Below are 20528 nucleotides of genomic sequence, written 5' to 3'. Positions count from 1 at the left end.
GCTGATGAAAAATTGTTATAAAAGACATATTTTGCATGCATTCTCTTAAAACTAACTGTTTATACTACATCCTTATGATATTTCTACATTTACAACTTATTACATGATTTTTTGCCAGCTATAACAAAAATGATATGCTACTAAGTGTCCGGATTTCGAATCATGACGTTACGATACGGCGCCGATACTTGCCCCCTGTTCAACGTCATTCGTCTTTGTTTGTGTTGCTTTGTCAGGTGCCCAGTTTGCGATACAGGGCAAAATAGTAACTTCATACACACAAAAAAGGGAAGCAACATCATCTGACAAGATTGGCAGTACATGCGACATGAAAAGTCAGAAACGACAATATTAATTTTGATGTCTATTTACCGCACGAAATCTGAGAAATTGTATTGGTGTACAGCGACAGGTGAGCCTTCCAACTACAGAAATGATGAGCGAAAAAATCGCGCTGGATAGCAGCACAACTAATGACAAAAGTTTTTGAATTGGGTGTACGAACAGTGAATACAATTTTAATAGTTCAAGAAATGGTCTATTTATTCGATGATTTAATCTTATAGTTTACAAATTTTTCCAAGACAAACACAGCTGTACCAAAGGTAGATCCAAACCCAAGAATCATGAATGCACCCAAAAAGTGCGACACTGTCAAAACTTCCGCCTCACCCTCGGTCTCCATCTGCCTGCTGTACAGTAGGTTGCGTTGAATTTTGGTATTCATGTATCGGACTACGGTCTGTGAAACAAAGTAAATAGTAATCACTAATCATTCTTAAGTTTAAAAGAATCCTACCAACCTGTGCCTCCCAGTAGTACTGAATGCCTGACTGGTCAACTCTCATGATAAGATCGTTCAGGCGCTCTTTAAAGGGCCAAGTTTTGGTAATGGCTGCGATGCAAGTCTGCCAGAACAGATCATCCTTCAGCAGTTGCAGCAGCAGCGAAGATTCCTCGTCCAAAAAGTCAACCGGACTAAAGTGGTCGAATTCGCTGCGCTCGCCGACATAGCCGAGATCACGTTTGGTCCGGTGCCTAATCAATTCCTCAGTGTCTAATATTCTGTAGTTTTGGACAAGTGTTTGGAGGTGGGGCTGGAACAAATTGTGTTCAAAACTGTTATATTTCATGTAATTAAGTGCTCACCTGCGTTGAAGTCATGATGGAAAGTATCCAATTAATAGCAGTTGCAGCCCACAGCATTCCACTCGCAGCTAAATCATACGTGGTATCAATCGGTTTTTCATACTGAGGGATTGTCATGGTACTTGCCAGTCCGGCTCCGTACATGTTGCCGATCATGAATCCAGCGAAAAGTAACGTCGAATAGAGGAATATGCTGGAGGTCAAATCGTTATGCATGTCCGAACCTTGCTCCATGAAGAACCCGGTAAGGACCAACACAGAGTCGCTGAACGTTTTAGCTTGACCGTTGGATCCGGTCACACGAACTCGAATGCCATCGCTGATCCAGACTGCGAAGATTCCCAGACAGAATGCTGCCCCAACGGCAAGCCAAAGCATGCTGCTGAACGACAGCAAGGGAGTTCGCCACGGTGCTAGTAATTGCGGTTTGGGGACAAGCACGGTGATACCGGATCTACTCAAGGGTGCGGTATACGTAACGAATTTGTATGGCTCTTCCCTGGAAATATAAAATGACCATTTGAAAGGGGAAAGAAGATCGTCAATTCAATCCTACCAGCAATAGATGGCAGCCACGGCATAGTCAGCCTCCCGTCTAAGTACGGCTCCAAGCATTCCGGTGCCCGTGTGGTTCTCGAAGACCTCTCCCCAAAGTTCATCTTCATCTGAAGGATCATTGAAAGTAATTTCGTGATAGCGTTTGTATTAAATAACATACCGAAAAAGGCCTCAATGGTGCAGTTGTATAACCGACAAAATTCCACCAGGATCAAAGGCTCTTGACCATCAACCAGCAGTGGAGTGTCGGGTGTCCCGTACTGTGGATCGTATCGAGCATTGGCCTTATCCGGCGTCTAACGAAAATACAACTTATCATTCAGAACGTTAAAAAAAACTTCAAAACGTACCGTTTCCTCATAATACGAGAAGGGAGGGTAATCCAAGGTACGCATCCGAATCGGTACACCTTTAAGGTCGGCACCCTTTTCAGGAAAGTAGTTGTCATCCGCCACAGGAACTATTCGGATGATCTTTGATCCTCTTGAACCATCGCTAAATGATTCGGTAGTAAACAGCTGAACATCCGAGTCCTTTTCGCGCCACACAACGAACAATACATCTGGTAGTTCGGTTATAGCTGAATGGTTGCAAATTCGTTCAATCGAGTCAAAGTTTTCCACTACTGCAATCAGCTTCTTGCTGGAGGTTCGTTGTTCTGAAAGCTCGTGGACTTCAAAAAAGGCATCCAGAAATTCAAAGACTGTAGATTCCCCTTGGACGATAAATGCCTGGCATCCGCCGTCAACGCCATTTTGGAAATGATGCAGGAATTGCTGATCCTCTGTGATGACCATTGAGGGACTTTCCACGTTGAAAAGTACATCGAAATAAACCGGTTGAATTATGCAGAAGCAGTAATAAGCTGAGAAATGTGACAGTATTAAATTATTGAAAAAGTTCGCAACATAGGAATAATCTGAAGTATCAAAATGTTGGGAAAAAATTGAAGTGTTCATTGTAGAATTGAAACTGAAGGTATGCGGATGGGAATCCTTCGGAAGTAGTCGAGTACGTTGGCATTAATGCACATTTGATTGCGTGCTCGTTTTAAACATTTTGATTTTATCGGTCAACGTAAATGTTCTCATTGATATTATCGGTGTGTCACCAATAAACAGATGTGCCTGTATGGATATGAATAGCTGGAAATGTATACTTAAATCAGAGCTTAAAGGTTTTTTTCTCTATTTGTCTTTGGTTTGATTATTTATGTTGAAGTGCCAGGACCGCTCAATGTATTTATTACAAAATACACAGCAAATTTATGAACACAGGTTTCAATAAAGTTCGTAACACGTGTCAAAGAACCTTGTTTTATTAAATAATACATATTGAACTGTGACAACATGACTAATAGAGTGTAACAAAAATGACTTTTTGGCGGGCATTCAAGGGTTTGTTCCGGTGGGCGTATTGAGCCCAAATCCAAAATATGAGCTTGATTGGACGTAATAGGAGCTGGCGCTTTGCATTAGAATTTTAAATGTGATTTTACTCGTAAAAATAGATTTTTTCAAAAATGTCACTTTTTGAGGCATTTGGCCACTGAAGCGTTTATTTCCAACATCATTGGCGTGTAAGCCAGATCCTTGCGCATCTTTTGGTACCGTAAAACGGGGTGACTTTGATAGCCGGGGTGACTTTGATAGGTTCGCGATTTTTCCGCAAATTGAAGAGTACAATTAAAATACTTACGGAATTGTTTAGAATCATACTGACTGTGGTACAAAAGTGTTCAAAGTACCTCAAGAAGAACTTTTCATAAAATTTTGAAAAGTTTAAAAAGTTAGTTAACTATAGTTAAGAAAATGTTGATGATAGTCATTATTTTAAACTTTTTAAAATGTCATGATTTTCTCAATTAACAAGATTTTGAATCGGAGAACGGAATGCATTTTCGGATTCCTCGGACAATTTTCCACTAGGAGAAGGTTAAATAAGTTTGTAAATTATAAATAATATGTGTTTTTGAAACACAATCGAAAAAAATCTCCAAATTTATAAGCAATTTCAGTTGAACAAATTTCATGTAAAATGTGAAAATTTGTGATTCGTTCTTCAAATTCAGTATAAAATGCAATATAAATCGATAATTTTATAAACAAAACCAGTTTAAAAAAATTTCAGGCAAAATTCCGATTTTTTAACAATTTTACCTAAAATATATATGCATTTTGTTAAAAAGCTTATAAACTTAGTTAACTAAATATAAACATTGATTTTTTTCTTCAAAACTATATCAGCTACTTTAGTGATGGTACATTTAACATACAAATAAAGTTTGAACATCTTAAATATGATTTTAACAAGAAAAACTATGACTATCAAAGTCACCCCGGAATTTAAACTAAGAATTTTTAACGTATTTTTTTTCTAAACACTATTGAAAAAACTTGTTTGCCAAAATAGTGCATGGACTTTGTGTGGCCTACCCTAGTACATGTTTTAAAAATAATAATCTTGAGAAAAACCTTACCTTTTGCAAAATATTCCAAAAACAAATTGAAATCCTATCAAAGTCACCCCGGTTTACGGTATATATAACATTGAAATTTAGAGCACTCTGGAGCTCGATACAGACCTTCAAAGTTTGTCATTTTTTTTTTCGAAAAATTGACCCCAGCAAAATCAAATGGCGTCTCGGGCATCGCTAGGCGCGACGCATATCTTTTAAGCCAGGGCCGATTTTTCGAAAAAAAAAAATGCCAAACTTTGAAGGTCTGTACCGAGCTCCAGGGTGCTCCAAATTTCAATGTTATATATACCAAATAGAGGGTGACGAGCGGGAATTCCCGGGAAAAATTTCCCGGGAAATCGACCATTTTTGGACCTCTCGATTCCCGGGAAATTCGGTCGAGACTCCCGGGAAATTTCAAACTTATAAATACTGGAGCAAAATTATACACCCAAAGTTAAAGAACGAGGGGAAAGTCCTCCCGAAAAGAAACGTGAGGAAAGTACTATTTTGCGTGAGTAAAGACCTCTCGCGTGTTCATTCGTTCATTGACGAGTTCATCCTATTGAGTGGCTTATATGGACAAATGACCGCCACTTAGTTACCGAACCATGGTGGCCCATACGGCAAAGGCACGGTTCAATATGCCGAAGGTCTTGGGTTCGAGTCTCCCCAGTTCTGGGTGTATAAACAAATCCGATAATTATTTGAAAAATTCTGAATTGTTTGGAATATTGGACGTTCAATGTTCAAGTTTGAATAAACAAAAAAAAAATCAAACCATCCACATTAACGACTTCCGGGTCTTTTGTGGTCTCTATTGCAAGGTAGTTACACCCCAGAAATGAAATTTAAAGTTTTTCATTATTATTTATAAGGGAAAAGCTTTTTAAAGAAAAGTTCAATTTCCATATCCTCTCTTGAGCATAGCAATCCTCATTTTTTTTTTAATTTTAAGTGCCAAAGTTAATTTTGCTGTTATCAAGATAATTCTTTTTGATGTTTGATGATTTGAAATCTCGGTACTGGGAAATTATATATTAGGCATGTTTTTACTTCACAAAAATCTTATAAGAAGTTCATGCAACAAGTTTGTGCAATATTTGAAAAATCACTCAGTGCGAATTAAGATTCGTAAATATTTTAAACTACTGTAGTAAACTATATAGTTTCTCAAAATAATAAGGATACTAAAATTAACGTTTCATAGAATAAGTATAAATTTATTGTAACTGAAATCATTGAAACGAAACAAATTTATTACTTTTCTTTTTAAATTTTGCCATTGTAAAAAAAACTCCCGGGTCCCGGGAATTCCCGGGAAATGGCCAAATTAAACTCTCGATTCCCGGGAAATTGAAAATCTCGAGAATCGTCACCCTCTAATACCAAAAGATGCACAAAGATCTGGCCTGCTCAATGGCGTGATGTTGAAAATAAATGCTTCAGTGGCCAAAATGACTCAAAAAGTGACATTTTTGAAAAAAAGTCTTTTTTTAAGGGGCTAAATCCCATTTAAAATTCAAATGCAAAGCGCCAGCTCCTATTACGTCCAATCAAGCTTATATTTTGGATTTGGGCATTAAAATTTTTATGGAATTAGAATTCTAATCAATTGTATACAATTTGATATGCATTTTTAGATTCACTGTACCGAAAATGGTTACTTTAAGGGATTTTTTTTCTTCGGTACTTAGACCCCTTTTCATTAAAATATTTGATGTATTGGTTGTTACTGAAATGTTTATATGTATATTTTTTTAAGTGCGTTATTAGGTAGGCGAGAAAAATTGACAACTATTTTTTGTCTGAAAACGAACAATCGTGACTATCTGAGCCTTGATCTGAGCACTATTTTTACATCTGACTTTTATTTATCTTTTTTATGTGACGTAAACGCCTGTCTATTATTTATTCAATGTTTTTAGAGCTTATTTTGATATCAATGGACTACATTTTTTTGCGAATAATTAAAGAATAAAATCCCATTAATAGTGTGACATTTATTTAACGCATAGTCGTTTTACACTTTACATTTCTTCTTGCTGTCATAAATGCTAGTTTCAGATATTAATTCAACGGATTTTGTTCATTTTTTCATGAGTAATTCCGCAAACAAAAAAAGCAAACCAGAAACGCACCCTAAAGTAAGGAGGAAAAATGCACCAAGAAAATGTGACACAGTTAGGATTTCAGCTTCACTGTCCGTGCCGGAAAGATGTCCCCTCAGAATGTTCCGCTGGAGGTTTGTACCCAGATATCTGTTCACTGCCTAAAAGTAATCGAATACTATTTTTTTAGCATGAAGAAAATGGCAGCTGACCGGACTAACCCGAAGTTCCCAGTAGTGTTGGACGCCCGACTGACGGATGTCCATGATGAGGTCGTTGAGCTGTGACTTGAAGGGGAACGTCTTGGACACATACGCGGTACAGCTTTGCCAGAGCAGATCTTTCGAAAGTAGTCTTTTTTCGCTGGAAGTTTGCTCGTCGAGAAATTCCGTCGGTACAAAGTGTCCAAACTCGCTGTGTTCTCCAACGAAACCAAAGTCGCGAGTTTTTGCTAGTTGTTTCAGGTGGTCCAGATCTTCTACGCGGTAGTTCTTTACCAGTGTTTGCAGGTAGGACTGGAAAGCACAAGTTGAAGTGTAATTTAAGTGTAAATGATATACTCATCTAAAAGTTCTTACTTCGCTGGCTAACGTAAATGAGTTCACCCAGGCTACCACTTCAGCTCCCCAAAGCATACCACTGTCCGCTAGGTCTTTGGGGGTTTCGATGGACTTTTCGTACAGGGGAATTGTCATCACACAGGCTAGTCCAGCTCCGTACATGTTACTAACCATGTATCCCGCGAAAAGTAATGATGTGTACAGAAAGATGCAAGCTATCAAATCGTTGTGCATGGAAGCATTTTGTTCCATAAAGAATCCGATTATAGTGAGCACTGATTCGCTGAATGTTTTTGATCTTCTGTTGCTTTGGGTGAAAATTTTGTTACGGATTTTTTCCACCAGCCAAACCGAACCGACTCCAATGCAAAATACCACCGATACAGCAATCCACAAATGAATTGTGAAGGACAGAAAAGGTGTTTGCCACGGAGGCAGCATCTGCGGGCTTGGTACGAGCACGTTGACCCCAGAACGACTGAGTTGGAACGTGTAGGTCAATAGCTTGTATGGTTCAACCCTGCAGGTGTAAATCTCACATTTGTATGCGATTACATGACAAGCATCAAAATAACAAACATACCAGTAGTAGAGTGCACCTACAACAAAATCTGCTTGGCGATTCGCAACAGCTCCTATTGCTCCTGTGGCTGTTCCGTTTTCGAGTACGGTTCCCCAGTCATCTTGAAAATTGCAAAATCATACAATCAAACCATATGATGAACTTAAAATTGATGTAAATTACCTGGGTATACTTGAATTGAACAGTTATGCTTTTGACAAAATTCCACCAGAACCAAGCTTTCGTGACCATCTAACATTATAGGCACATCTTGATCACTATAATCGATGTCATATTGGGCATTTGCCAGCTCCGGAATCTGTAAAATTCAAGTAAAGATTCTTTCTCAAGCTTTGGTTCCCATGATAAAACTCACCGTTTGCTCGTAATACGTGTAAGGGGGATAGATCAACGCACGATATCGCATTGGGATGCCATTCAAATTTCTAGATTTATCGGGGAAGTAGTCAGGAGGGATAATAGTACGTGGTTCGACTACCGATGGTCCTCTAGAACCGTCACTCAAAATGTGTGTTGTGTAGAGTTGCATGGAATTGTTTGTGTTTTCAAGAATTATCAAAATATCTGGAATGTCTAAAATTGGTATGAATAAAAGCGTTGTCACTCTAGGCAACTTTTAACCTTTTACAGTAGAATGAGAAAATAAAAGTTCAAAAGTTTCCACGTCGTCAGAGTTGATTACGGATATTAACTTTTTGCCGGAAAAACGTTGATCAGCGGAATCGTGCACGGGTAGAAATGAGTCTAGGAACGGTTCTATGGCTTTCCCATAGACGATGAACGCCTGACATCCTGTGTCTACGCCCAGCCGGAAAGTGGAGTTAAAATCTTTATCTACCGTAATGATAACTGACGGAACAATCACATTCTGATAAAGAGGTTCATCGTTGGTTTTAATGATACAAGTTCCGTGAAATTCCTTGAAGAAATTGTTCACAACATAGTTCAGAAGCAAAGACAAGGAAGAATTTACCGAAAAAAGAGACACTTGGTTTAGAGTGTCCATGGTTTGTGAGAAGCTTCTAGCTATTCACAAGAGCAGTTATTGATAAATGATCGATGGAAAGTTTCCGCTCTCTGCTTTGTTGATGAGTTGAGACTGCTGTTTTAACTGCTTGTTTGCCATCTAGTGAAAATAATGATTATTTTTCATTCAGTGTTACAGCGGGCCATTCCATATATTACGATGTCGCTGTGCGCTGTTATGCTAAATAAAAAACAGCAAGCTTAGTACAAGAGAACACAGAAGCTTGGATTAGTAGTTTACTCATCGACTGTCGTAAAATTCTGTCAATGCTTCATAAGTTGTCTTCAAGTCAATAATTTGCTTTTTTTTCATGCATGTCTGTTTCATTGTTTACTCTAGTTTTAAAAATACTGTTGTACAACGCTGATCAAGTGCAAGTGAACATACAATTTGTATGTGTAAATTATGTTTAACCCATCTATTAAGTTATTTTCGGTAAGTTATAGAGTAGCTCAGGGCCGTGCACAGGATTTTCGAAAGGGGAGGGTTTTCTCGAAAGGGGCGCATGGGGTGCTTGTTTAGATTGCGAAAGGGCGCTAACAGTCAATCTTTAAACTCAATAAATAATACTTTGGTATAGGTATTTTACATATATTTAACTGGTCAAATCCCGCGGCGGGCGCTCTAAAATTCTAAGTGTAAATATGGGTATCCGGCGCCGTCGCTCTATGCCTTACTCAAACAGGGCGGCAATTTTTGTTCTACGAAAAACTTTACTTCTATTGTGTTTTGTTGTTTTGTTTCATTTTTAGTTTTTATATTTGCATTTATCTTGTTTAGTTGATATTTGTTTTTGGTAGTATTTGGCCTATTCTAGCACCTAATTTTTCATGTTTTTACAGCCAATGTTTCATTATTTTTTTTAATTTTTTCACATTTTTCACTCTAGAATGAACCATTATCATTTAAATTGGTAAAAAATGCTTAGAGGTATAGTCTGGGACAATAGAAAAAAAAGTACAGAAAATATAAGTGAAAAAAACAGCCGAGGTTGACCCCAGAAAAAAAATGATTTCTAACATCGGTGAAGTCACATAAAACAAGTGAAGAGTTTTTCTTTCCAATGCTTTTTAAAGGTCGAAAATTAGTTAAAAAATTGATTTTTGGCGAATTATTAGATTGAAGCTCGTCTAGAGGTGGGGTTGGGTTGTAGCTGGATAAACTGAAAGTGTTCAACTGATCATATTTCAGAAACTACTGGTCCGATTTTCAATCGACTTTTCTTTGCATTCTCTATGTCAAAAGAAGCAATTTTGCATCATTTATTTTTCCATACAAGTCTCCATACAATTTTGAGGGCTGGTTATACTGAATGGGTATGTAAATGTATGAAATGTTGTATCTTTGGATGGAATTTTCGGAAAATCTGAAAAATTAACTTCAATCGATACAAAGTAACGAAGTTGCTACAGGAAACAAAGATTTATTTCGATTTACCCCAGAAAATGTTCCGAAAAGGCACTCCCTCATAAACAAAATTTATAAAATGATAAAATAATTAATATATTAAAAAAAATACTGAAAAATCAAAGCAATCCACTTTAACGACCCCGGGTCTTTTGTGGTCTCTGTTGCAAGTTTCTGCTCATTTCTAGGCGTCCGAAGGTTATGTGTGGTGAGTCACCCAAAACCTCTTTTACGCAAATGGAGCGACGTTTTTACTTCCCCAGCCGATAGAAGACCAGGAGGATAAGGCGGGAATCGAACCCGCTCCCCATAGCAACTTAGGGATCGGCAGCCGAAGCCGCTAACCACCGCGCCACGAAGCCTTCAAAAAAAATACTATCAACGCCTGAAAAGCACCATAGAAATGATGAAAATATTTTGAAAATAAGATTTCAAAGAAAGTTTCAATACAGGTACAGGCTCCTTGTGATGAAATATTTTTTTTAAATGAAACAATTTGACTACCTTTTTGAAAATAAAATTTCACTAGAGGTGCCATCATGACAACATAAAAATATGAAAAAAGTATAGCAACATAAAAAAATATCAAAGATATTTTAAAAATATGATTTTACCAGCGACGTTGTGTTAAATTAAACAAAAAAATATTTGACTATCGGCTCTCCTCAAGCTATAAAGACTGTTCAAATTAGTCAAACAAAGTTTGCCAACTGGCGCAAAAAAATGTTGTTGCTAGAACGCTAAACAGAATTTTTATTTTTTTATGCTACCGTACAAACCGATTGCCAAACTTTGTTTGACTCAATTTGAACAGTCTTTATGTTGCTTGGGGGGGAGGGGGGGGGGGATAGTCATACTTTATTTTGTTGAATGTTTAATTTTTTTCATAATAGCATTTCCAGTAAAATCTTGTTCTAAAAATATTTTTATCATTTTAAGGTGCTTTGGCACCAATTATCTAACGTTTTTTTTCAATATTTTTACCAATTTTTTCCCCACTCATAAGGGCGCCTCCAGTAAAACTTACATTTTGAGAATTTACTTAAAAATGTTTACGTGATAGGGGCGCTTCTAGTCAAATTTTCACAATAAAATTTGTATGATTTTTTTTAAAGTCGTAGGAGCGCCTCCATTCAATTTTTCATATGGAGAATTTGCATGATATTTTTAAGTCATAAGGGCGCCTCCAGTCAAATTTTCATAATAAGAAATTGAATGATTTGTTTAAAGTCGCAGGGCCGCATCCATAAAATTTTTCAAATCGAAAATTGGCCTGATTTTTTTTAGTCTTTAGGGCGTCTCCAGTAAAATTTTTTTTATTGAGGATTTGTATTAGAAAAAAATAAATCGTAAGGGGCGTCTCCAGTTAAATTTTCATAATTTTCATAAAAAAAATTTAGTCGTAGAGTCATTTCCAGTCAAATTTTTCATATCGAGAATTTGCATGGCTTTTTTTAAGTCGTAGGGGCGCCTCCATAAAATTTTTATATCTATAATTTTCATAAAAATGTTTCAGTCATAGGGGCGCCTCCAATCAAATTTTGATATCCAAAATGTTCATGATTTTTTCAAGTCATAAGGGCTCCTCCAGTCAATTTTTATAATAAAATTTGCATGATTTTTTTGAAGTCGTAGGGGCGCCTCCATTCAATTTTTCATATGGAGAATTTGCATGATATTTTTAAGTCATAAGGGCGCCTCCAGTCAAATTTATATATTATGAACCTGTATTGAAAAAAAATTAAGTCGTAGGGGCGCCTCCAGTTTAATTTTCATAATTTTCATAAAAATGTTTTAGTCATAGGGGCGCCTTCAGTCAAATTTTTCATATCAATTTTTTTTCATTTTTATGGTGCATTTGGGGCGCCGATAGTCAATCTTTTTTTAAAGTATTTTAATTTTATCATGAGGGCGCGTAACAAGTTTTTTGTGAGTTGTTTTCCTGTTTTTTGCTTCAACAAACTTTATTTGCATCCATTGAGATAAATGCCTTAAACACAGCTGAGCTGAGAGGATCCCCCAATACTCTGTACTGCATTTACAAAACTATTGTTAGTCGATAAACTAAAGAAATAAACAGAATTGAATCATGAGGGCGCCTTTAGTGAAATCTTATTTTCAAAATATAAAATTTAAAAAATTAAAATTCTGTTTGGCATTTTAGCAACTTATGGCCGAGGGGCGCATGGACTTAATTTCCCAGGGGGGGGGGGGTTAAACCCCTAAAACCCCCCCCTTATACACGGCCCTGGAGTAGCTGTTGTTGTTTGTTGATTTTATTAAGGTTAATATTACTCTCCTATTCATCATTCGGGATGTAATCCTACAATGTTTTGTAATAATTTCTAATTTTTCCTCGCAAAGTTTGTGCTTTCCTAGACCATTTTCATTGTATGAAAAGCTTTTGAACTCTTTTTTTAGATTAGAAAATTTAACAAAGGTCCATTTTTCAACATTCATTTTTGTTTAATGCTTATCAGAATTTTGTCAATGAATAGGGCATTGTTAAAACATTTTTTATATTGCTTTTCAAAAATATATGAAAACAACACGTGTTAATGAGTAAAATGGGATTTAAGCTTCGTTTTGAGAACCAAATTGTTAATGCTTTGAGTCTAAAGATGGAAAAAGTCGAGAAACGCTTCACTTAAATTATTTATTTTTATCGAAAAGCTTTCTACAATAATGCGATGACAGGAAAAAATATGTAGAGCTATTTAATGCACTTTGTTTGATTACAACTTAAATTACTTTACCAATGGTTTGTTTGATGATATATTTATAAACATATCTGCATGTTTTTGTAAGTGCATGCTATAAAAGGTATCATAAAAACAGCTGAAAGTTATGCAATTCATGCAAAACAATGTAAATGTGGATTTCTTGTGAGGCAGTATTTTTAGATTTTGCTCGGTTTGTTCTAGAGGTCGTATCGAGGTGCTCCGATTTGGATGAAACTTTCAGCGTTTGTAAGGAGATTGTTTCGGCTTTCAGTCACAAAAAACGTGTCGATTTATATTTTGTCGTCGCCAACGTTTCGGTCCATCTTCTTGGAGATCGTGGAGTTCCTGATCGACTCTTCGTATTTCTGCTTTCAAAACAACTTCTACACACAATTGCTAGGGACAGCTACACTGAAAGAAAGGCAAATAGTAACATCACATGTTTTCCACACGAATCCGCCCCATTCGACTTTGCATGTGAATGTCATGTGTAAATCACATACAAAATTTTCATAGCAACACATGGTAAATTCAAATGAAAAACACGTTAACTTCATGTGACGACACACATGAATTTGGAAAGCTTCTCTCATAAATTTTCAATGATTTTTTAGTGGAAAACAAATGGTTTTCTAGTGGTTTTTAGGTGTCTAAAACAATAAAAGTATTTTCTTCATAGAAATTATTTCACGAATTCATTTAAATACAACTATTTTATCAATTTATTTTTCAAATTTTTATATCACATAACAACACACATTTCACTTCACTAATATTACACGTTTACTGTTACGCTGCGTTGAAGAATATGGACCAGCATAAGCCCGATTAAAAGGTTGCAAGCGGAGCTTCTCGAGATTCACAATGGACATCAAGGATGGGCTACGAATCGGCCTGCTGCCGGATCGAGAAATACTTGATCGTCTTGGGTCATTTTTGCTCGGCCAGCTTGAGCCCTCTCGAAACGACTTGACCACTTGAGATTACTATGCTGGTTTCTTTCAGTGTGGTATCTTCGCTAGGAACCCAGGGCGGCGAAGTCCTTGTAGATAAAAAGGAAGACACTAGTGGTTGGTACTTGCAATGGAAACCGACAGCTATAAAGTCAACTTCGTTCGCCATTTAAAAATGATGTATGAAAATTCAAAAATCTTTATCTTTTGAAGGAATTTTTTGATCGATTTGGTGTCTTCGGCAAAGTTGTAGGTATGGATACACTGGAAAAAATGATACACGGTAAAACATTTTTTGGTGATTTTTTATTCAACTTTTTGTCACTAAAACTTGATTTGCAAAAAAAAAATACTATTTTAAATTTTTTTTCATTTTTTGATATGTTTGAGGGGACATTAAATGCCAATTTTTCAGAAATTTCCAGGTTGTGCAAAAAATCTTTGTCCGAGTTATGAATTTCTGATTTAAAAAAAAAAATGACATATTGGAAATTTTGATAAACTTAACCGTTTTCAAGTTAAAGCCATTTTTAGGTAACTTTTTTGAAAAAAGTCGCAGTTTTTCATTATTTTAAATTAGTGCACATGTTTGCCCACCTTTGAAAAAAATATTTTTGAAAAGCTGATAAAATTCTCTATATTTTGCTTTTTTGAACTTTATTGATACGACCCTTAGTTGCTCAAATATTGCCATGCAAGTGTTTAAAAACAGGAAAATTCCAGAGTTTTTTTTTGAAAAGGTTCTATAAGCTATTGTCTTTCATATGTTTATAGGTCCCTTAAAAAAAAACGTTACTTAATCCACCTATAAGGTGAATGGAGCCTTCCTCAAATTATTGTTTGCGTTTCCTCTTGACCCGGTGCTGTGAGGCAAAAAGAAGAACAAAATCAAGTTCATCAACCTGAGCGTCAAAACTTTCGTTCGGTGCGACATCTGCCTGGCAACGGATTTACCGGCGTGGAGCTATGGGCGCACATCATCAAGAATGACCTGATCAAGCTGCTGCCCAACAACGATCCGAAGAAGCCATCGAAAATCGAAGGGCTGGACGAGGACACGCATAGGAATATGAAGGAGTGCAAACCCCACGCCGGTAAATCCGTTGAGGCTCTCGAGACCCTACTAAGCCAGGCGGAAGTCACACACCCAGAGCCGTACCTTGGGTCCACGGCGCCCTTGGCGAAGCATCAATTTGGCGCCCTTCCCAAATTTACAAGCATTTTAATAAATTGATATTAATTTTCAATGATTGCTTCAATATGAGTTTTGATTTTATAGTTGCAATTGGAGACCTTTATATGGTTAGATTCAGAAATCAGAAACATAGTTATTTTATGTTTTATTTTTCAAATAATATGAGACAGGTTGAATTGAAAATTAAGTATTGGAGTTAAGTTGGCTGAATATTTTCTCAGATTTCATAAAATCGATAATGATAGCAAGTCTTTGTTTTTTTTTATTTATTTTTCAGATTAATGCACAGAATAAAATTTTCAATCATGATAAATTTTGCTATAACTTGTTAGCTAATTTTATATTTTAAGCCTGCATAATTTGATATCAGATATTAATGACCGATTCTTAGCGAAGCTACACCAAAATGTCACTTTTTTCAATGTGATTTTTGATTTGAAAGATTTTATTTGTATTATTATTCAATAATTGCAATGTGCTTTAAATGCATTTTCTCATCTCAAAAGCCAAAAAAAAATGACTAAATATGTTTTTTTTTTCTTCATAAATCTGCTCCTTTCGTTGTCCCGTCACGCACAGAAATGGCTGGCAAAAACTAAAATTTCAACCAGTTCGTTCAGTTTAAAGAGCAAAAGATTCTTTTTTCAATTTGTGATAATTTGTAGAAGAGCAAAAGTTTTTAAACATCAAACTGACAAAACTGTAGCGATTGTTGTAGTGTTCCTTTTAAAAGTCCAGTTTTACGATGTTGTCCCGTCACGATACATTTTCATTTCAGGGGAAGCACAGGTACTATATAGTTCATTGTACATGATATTTCATTTTTTTTTGTTAGGAAAAAAAAGTAAAAAAAATAAAAGATAAGAAATTTTTATTCATTTTTAGTATATATTTCATTATTTTATTTTTTTAAATTATGATTTGCGTTGATTTTAATTTTCATCAGTATTTATTTGTTTATTTTTAATTCGTAAAATTAAATTTCATATTCTAGAAAAACATTTTTTGCGCAAAATTATATAAATATTTTCAAACCTTGATAATTTTTTTTTGTTTTTAAACTGATTTTTTTTTTAATTGTTTTTTATTACCAAAGCTTTTTAGACGATTTAAAAAGTAAACAACACTGGTTAAGCTAAACTGAAAAAGTGATGTGCTCTGAAGAACTTTTTTTTCTTGATAATAATAATAAATAACAAATAATGTTGGTCTTATTGAAGAAAATTTACAGCAGTTTTCCAATTTCAAAACTCTAGTATTTTGAAAAAGAGTATGCAAATTCTAATCAACTTCGTGCATAAAAGAGGAAATTGAGCTGAAAATATTTCAAAGGCCAACTCGAGAGTGTAAAAATTTCAAAAGAAAGGTATTTATTTTAATGTTAAAATAAATCCTATTTCAAAGAAGCTAAAAATATGACCATACTTTTCCACAGTTTGGCGTATTGTGATTTATAGCCAATTTAACGTGAAAATAACATATAGTTGGACGTTTTTTTAGTCTGAAGGGTATGACTTAAACTTCATTGTACACTCAAACCCCGATGGTTTGACACCAACTGTTGTCAAACGAACGGGGTCACTTTTTAGTTTGACACCTCTTTTACACAGAATTCACTCACACTATCAAACGTTTGTTTTGATAGTGTGCGTGAGCGCCGTGTAAAAAGTGACAGTTCGTCACTTTTTAGTTTGACTTTGACCAACTAACGGGGTACAAACTAAAAAAGTGTCAAACGAAAAAGTGACCAACCACAGGGGGTTGAGTGTACAACGGTTCAAACATTAACGTGTATTTATTCTGAGAAGTTCTTCTAGAACTCCTTTAACTTTCTGCCACTTGTGCATTAAGTATGAATTTTCAAAACACTTCAGTAGAAATATCCATACAATTGACGCCCTAAATATTTTGTTTTATATTAAACCTAATTATCTAGTTATTTGTAATTCTATTTTCTTATTCGGCGCCCTTTCTGTTTCAAATATCTAATGAGGATGTTATAGCTGACATGAAAATTTTGTACAATCATCGATTTTGGCGCCCTCCAAGGGCTGGCGCCCTTGGCGGTCGCCAACCGCGCCAACCCCTAGGTACGGCGCTGCACACACCATTTTGCAGTTATCACATCGAGCGACAGTTTTGACTCCCAGGTTGATGAACTTGGTTTTGTTCTTTTTTTTTCGCCTTACAGGTCAGGAGGATGAGCGGGTTGAAGGTTCTTTTGGGGTGGTTCCGTATCGCATATTTTTACTTCGCCTTGGGTCCTTCAGCGGCTGCTTCTGATGGTTCCACTTCTGGCAGGGCAGCTTTATATTCTTCTCAAAAAGGGCGATGAAGAATGGCAGGGGAGGACACAAATAGAGCGTTCCAGGTTGAAATTGACCTCGCCCACAGGTGCTGTAGGGAACATGAGCGGTCGGATGACGGTGCAGATATTCACTAGGAGTTGATGCAGCACGGCCTCCTTTTTATCAGGTTCAGCTGGTCGTATAGAGCAGTATGAAGGCCACTTCTATTCGGTTTCCTGCAATTAATTTGTACAAAAAACTTTGAATCTTTCAAATTCACAAACAATTTACTCACTGTTACTACCCATGATGTGGTCATGTAGCATTTCTGGTCGATTTTTGAATTTAAAAAAGCTAGTCAACACTTTTAGTAAGTACCAAGTTAGCGTACCCAATAAAACAACAAATTACCAAACCACAAGCGCCAGTCAACTCAATCGGAATTCTAAAACGGAATTCAATTCGAATCGTTTACAAATTCCGTTTCAAACGCAACAACCAGTTGCTGCATTTGAAATGGAATTCTTAAACGGTTCTAATTGAATTCCGTTTCAGAATACCGATTGAGTTGACTGGGAAGTCGCGGGTACCGAAACAACCCAAGCAGATCTCCGGAAGCATGTTTGAACCCACGCAGCAAGCCGACCCGCCGCAGCGACCAGCCAGTACCGTTCGTTGCATTCAAGAAACGGAAATCGAGGGACTGCTCCCAGGAGCACCTGTCTTCGGTGCCCGACGGGGAATCGCCGCCGGTTTTCGCCACACCGGCGCCGGTCGTCCTGAAAAACTCGGTGCTGATTCCGATGCTGCTGCGAATGCCAATCGCGGCATGTCTTGGTGTGAGCAATGCCCGTCCGGGGCACCGACAGCACCAACGAGTGCGACACAAACGATACTTGCGCCACCGGCCATAATATGCTGATTCTACGCAAGGACACTTCCCGGTATGACCAGTTCAGGTTGTCGAAACCGGAATAGGAGGAGGAACCCGTGGCATCGAGGAAGAGGATAACGGCTGATGTTGACAAACATGGCGGTTTATTTACTGAAAACAATTTGACAGTTACACGCTTAACATAAATTAGAATAGCTCTATTCGTCGATCATCGACTGTCATTTCACAATTGTTTAGTTGGGGAGCGTTCTTTTATTACGTAACGCGAGATTTTTGACCCCCCATCCCCCTCCACAAGGTCTTTTTTGCTAATTTTTATGAGTGCTTATATGAAAATTTTGCGTTACGTAACATAATTTTTCATCACACCCCTCTCCCCCAATTTCCGTAACATTTCGTAACAGACGCTGACACTTTAACTACCCCCGGGTCTTTTGTGATCTCTGTTGCAAGTTTCTGCTCATTTCTAGGCGTCCGAAGGTTATGTGTGGTGAGTCACCCAAACCTCTTTTACGCAAATGGACCGACGTTTTACTTCCCCATCCGATAGAAGGCAAGAAGGATAAGGCGGAAATCGAACCCGCGCCCCATAGCAACTTAGGGATCGGCAGCCGAAGCCGCTAACCACCGCGCCACGAGGCCAATCAATGAAACTCTAAATTACCTAAAATAACTGGCTACTTTGGGCATACCAAAAAAATTCAGCCGGATAAAAAAAAAATTCAAAAATTTAAATTTAAAAAAATAACGATTTCGTAGAGAATTGCTCATTTACTCTACTTGGTTTGGTTCAGCAAGCCCTTGAACATTTCTAGCAGACGGAGGGCTCCCTGCATGACAACCGTGTAGAGCTCATCGGCAAGACGGAGCCGGACATGGGCGGTCGAAAGGCGCAAAATTCCCAGCAAGTTTCGAGCCGATTCGCGTGTCTCGCGGTGCAATACGACGTACGCGTTGACGATGTATTTAGACCAATCCGGCCTGATGACCGGAATTTTGCGCTTGCACAGTGCGATGTGCCGGCGGATCAGCTACATGTCCAGTGTTTTGATTCGTGATAGCGGCTGCTTTTCGTGGTAGCTCGTGATAGTCAGCTTGTAAGTCGTCTCGCCATCCTCGGACTTGTTCAGACAGACGATCTGGTGTGCTTCCAGAAAAGTCTCACTCAGCAGTCCCGGAACCAAGCCCTTGCTGATGGAAGAAGCCGTTTTAAAATACAATCCAGAGTCAAGCTGGGTGGAGAAGGTATAACCAGCCACTATCGGTCCCACCAAAATACTGCCGTTGTGAAAGATCGTCTCGTAGTGAACCAATCTATCGAAGAAACCACTCGACACGTGTCCACCGTCATCATGGGCTTCATCTCGGTGCAACGGGAAACAATTCCTCGAACCGTGACCAACTTGCCGATGCTCTCCGCCTTTACCTTCCGGATCGAAACCACCTTCGACACGCTTGATGCCTTGAAGTAAATTCAGTAACGCTTGTCCAGCTCGGTCGGAATCGTGTCCAACGCTTCATGCTACTCGTTCGAATTCCGGGACGGACCTCGACGGATTGGTTCACCACCAGACAGTCTTCCGCAACGGCCGTCTCCTGGTGGAGACGATAATCGTGATGGAAATGGCTGCTATAGTGGCTGATTATACCTCCTCCGACCAGCTTGTCTCTGGCTTGTTTTTCAAAACGTCCTTTTTCACCGGCTAGATTCCCGAGGTCCACTTTTGGGTTCCTAGTTTGGGGAGCACTTTAGCAGGGGCTTTCACTTGCCACAAACGATGACGGAACGATCAGACAATCGAAAACAAACATGGGATGAAAACATTTTGTGTTGACGTTTACACGCTTATCTGAAAAATATAGAGCTAAACATTCCATAAGGGAGCGTCTTTTATTAAGTAACGCAAAATTTGCGATTTTTGACCCCCCCTTCCTCTCCCTTCGTAACAAATCGTAACAGATGAGCGATCCCTAGAGCGATCCCCCCTACCCCCCCGCGTAACACAAGGTCTTTTTGCAAATTTTTATGAACGCTTATATGAAAATGTCACGTTACGTAACATAATTTTTCATCACACCCCCCCTCCCCCAATTTTTGTAACATTTCGTAACAGACACCGACACTCCCTCGTCCCCCCTAACTGCGTTACGCAATAAAAGAACTTTCCCCAATTCCAATCGTTCTGGAATAAACTGTAATAGAGTTATCTAAGCCCGCTCTCACGCACACTAGCACGCCATTTGTTTTGCTGGCCGGTACAAAATTTAAGCTCAATCTTTTTCGTGTACGTACACGCAATACATGCGCACGTAGATAACTCTATGATTTGTTGATAAAAGTTTTTTATTGGGTCCATTTACCGGGACCTCGTTAAGATCATAATAACAGTTTCCTTGATATAATGTTGCATTTTAAAGGAATAGTTCTACCTACCCAAAAATTTCTGACTAGAACGCCTATATCGCCACAATCGCAATCGCAAGGAGAAGGATTTGACAAAAAAATCGTCGAGTGCGTTACGTAATAGAAAAATGCTCCCTTACTATTCCCCATTTGAGTTTGATTAAAAAGTAGTCTTTTTTGGGGTAGCTGTATTTGTCGATCATCGACTATCATCAAC

The 20528-nt window shown here is 37.7% G+C and overlaps 2 protein-coding genes across 2 annotated transcripts; both read right to left on the bottom strand.

Annotated features, from left to right (window-relative positions):
- Nucleotides 1–538: 538 nt before the first annotated feature.
- Nucleotides 539–2665, bottom strand: LOC120417135 (glutamate receptor-like). Its single transcript, XM_039579115.1, has 6 exons — nucleotides 2058–2665; nucleotides 1868–2003; nucleotides 1706–1814; nucleotides 1150–1648; nucleotides 804–1097; nucleotides 539–742 (listed from the first exon to the last, which is right to left on the bottom strand). The coding sequence occupies exons 1-6, from the start codon at nucleotides 2502–2504 to the stop codon at nucleotides 539–541; spliced, it is 1689 nt and encodes a 562-aa protein (XP_039435049.1). The 5' UTR covers nucleotides 2505–2665.
- A 3431-nt stretch (nucleotides 2666–6096) lies between these two features.
- Nucleotides 6097–19270, bottom strand: LOC120417136 (uncharacterized). Its single transcript, XM_052709995.1, has 6 exons — nucleotides 19179–19270; nucleotides 18943–19098; nucleotides 6855–7356; nucleotides 6498–6791; nucleotides 6307–6437; nucleotides 6097–6115 (listed from the first exon to the last, which is right to left on the bottom strand). Exons 1-6 carry the CDS (start codon nucleotides 19268–19270, stop codon nucleotides 6097–6099), a joined length of 1194 nt encoding a protein of 397 aa, XP_052565955.1.
- Nucleotides 19271–20528: the final 1258 nt, after the last annotated feature.

Source organism: Culex pipiens, chromosome 3, assembly GCF_016801865.2.
Source record: "Culex pipiens pallens isolate TS chromosome 3, TS_CPP_V2, whole genome shotgun sequence".
In the NCBI taxonomy this organism is placed as follows: domain Eukaryota; kingdom Metazoa; phylum Arthropoda; class Insecta; order Diptera; family Culicidae; genus Culex; species Culex pipiens.
This window is presented reverse-complemented; position numbering and strand designations above follow the sequence as displayed.

Excerpts from the sequence above, each read along its gene's own strand:
- LOC120417135 (XM_039579115.1), bottom strand. The coding sequence starts at position 2,504 with ATGGTCATCACAGAGGATCAGCAATTCCTGCATCATTTCCAAAATGGC. Across the intron at positions 2,004-2,057 it reads TCTCGTATTATGAGGAAACG|ACGCCGGATAAGGCCAATGC; the intron begins GTACGTTTTGAA and ends TATTTTCGTTAG. Across the intron at positions 1,649-1,705 it reads GTGGCTGCCATCTATTGCTG|GGAAGAGCCATACAAATTCG; the intron begins GTAGGATTGAAT and ends TTATATTTCCAG.
- LOC120417136 (XM_052709995.1), bottom strand. The coding sequence starts at position 19,270 with ATGAAGCCCATGATGACGGTGGACACGTGTCGAGTGGTTTCTTCGATA. Across the intron at positions 7,357-18,942 it reads CGAATCAAAACACTGGACAT|GGTTGAACCATACAAGCTAT; the intron begins GTAGCTGATCCG and ends TTACACCTGCAG. Across the intron at positions 6,438-6,497 it reads AACACTACTGGGAACTTCGG|GCAGTGAACAGATATCTGGG; the intron begins GTTAGTCCGGTC and ends GATTACTTTTAG.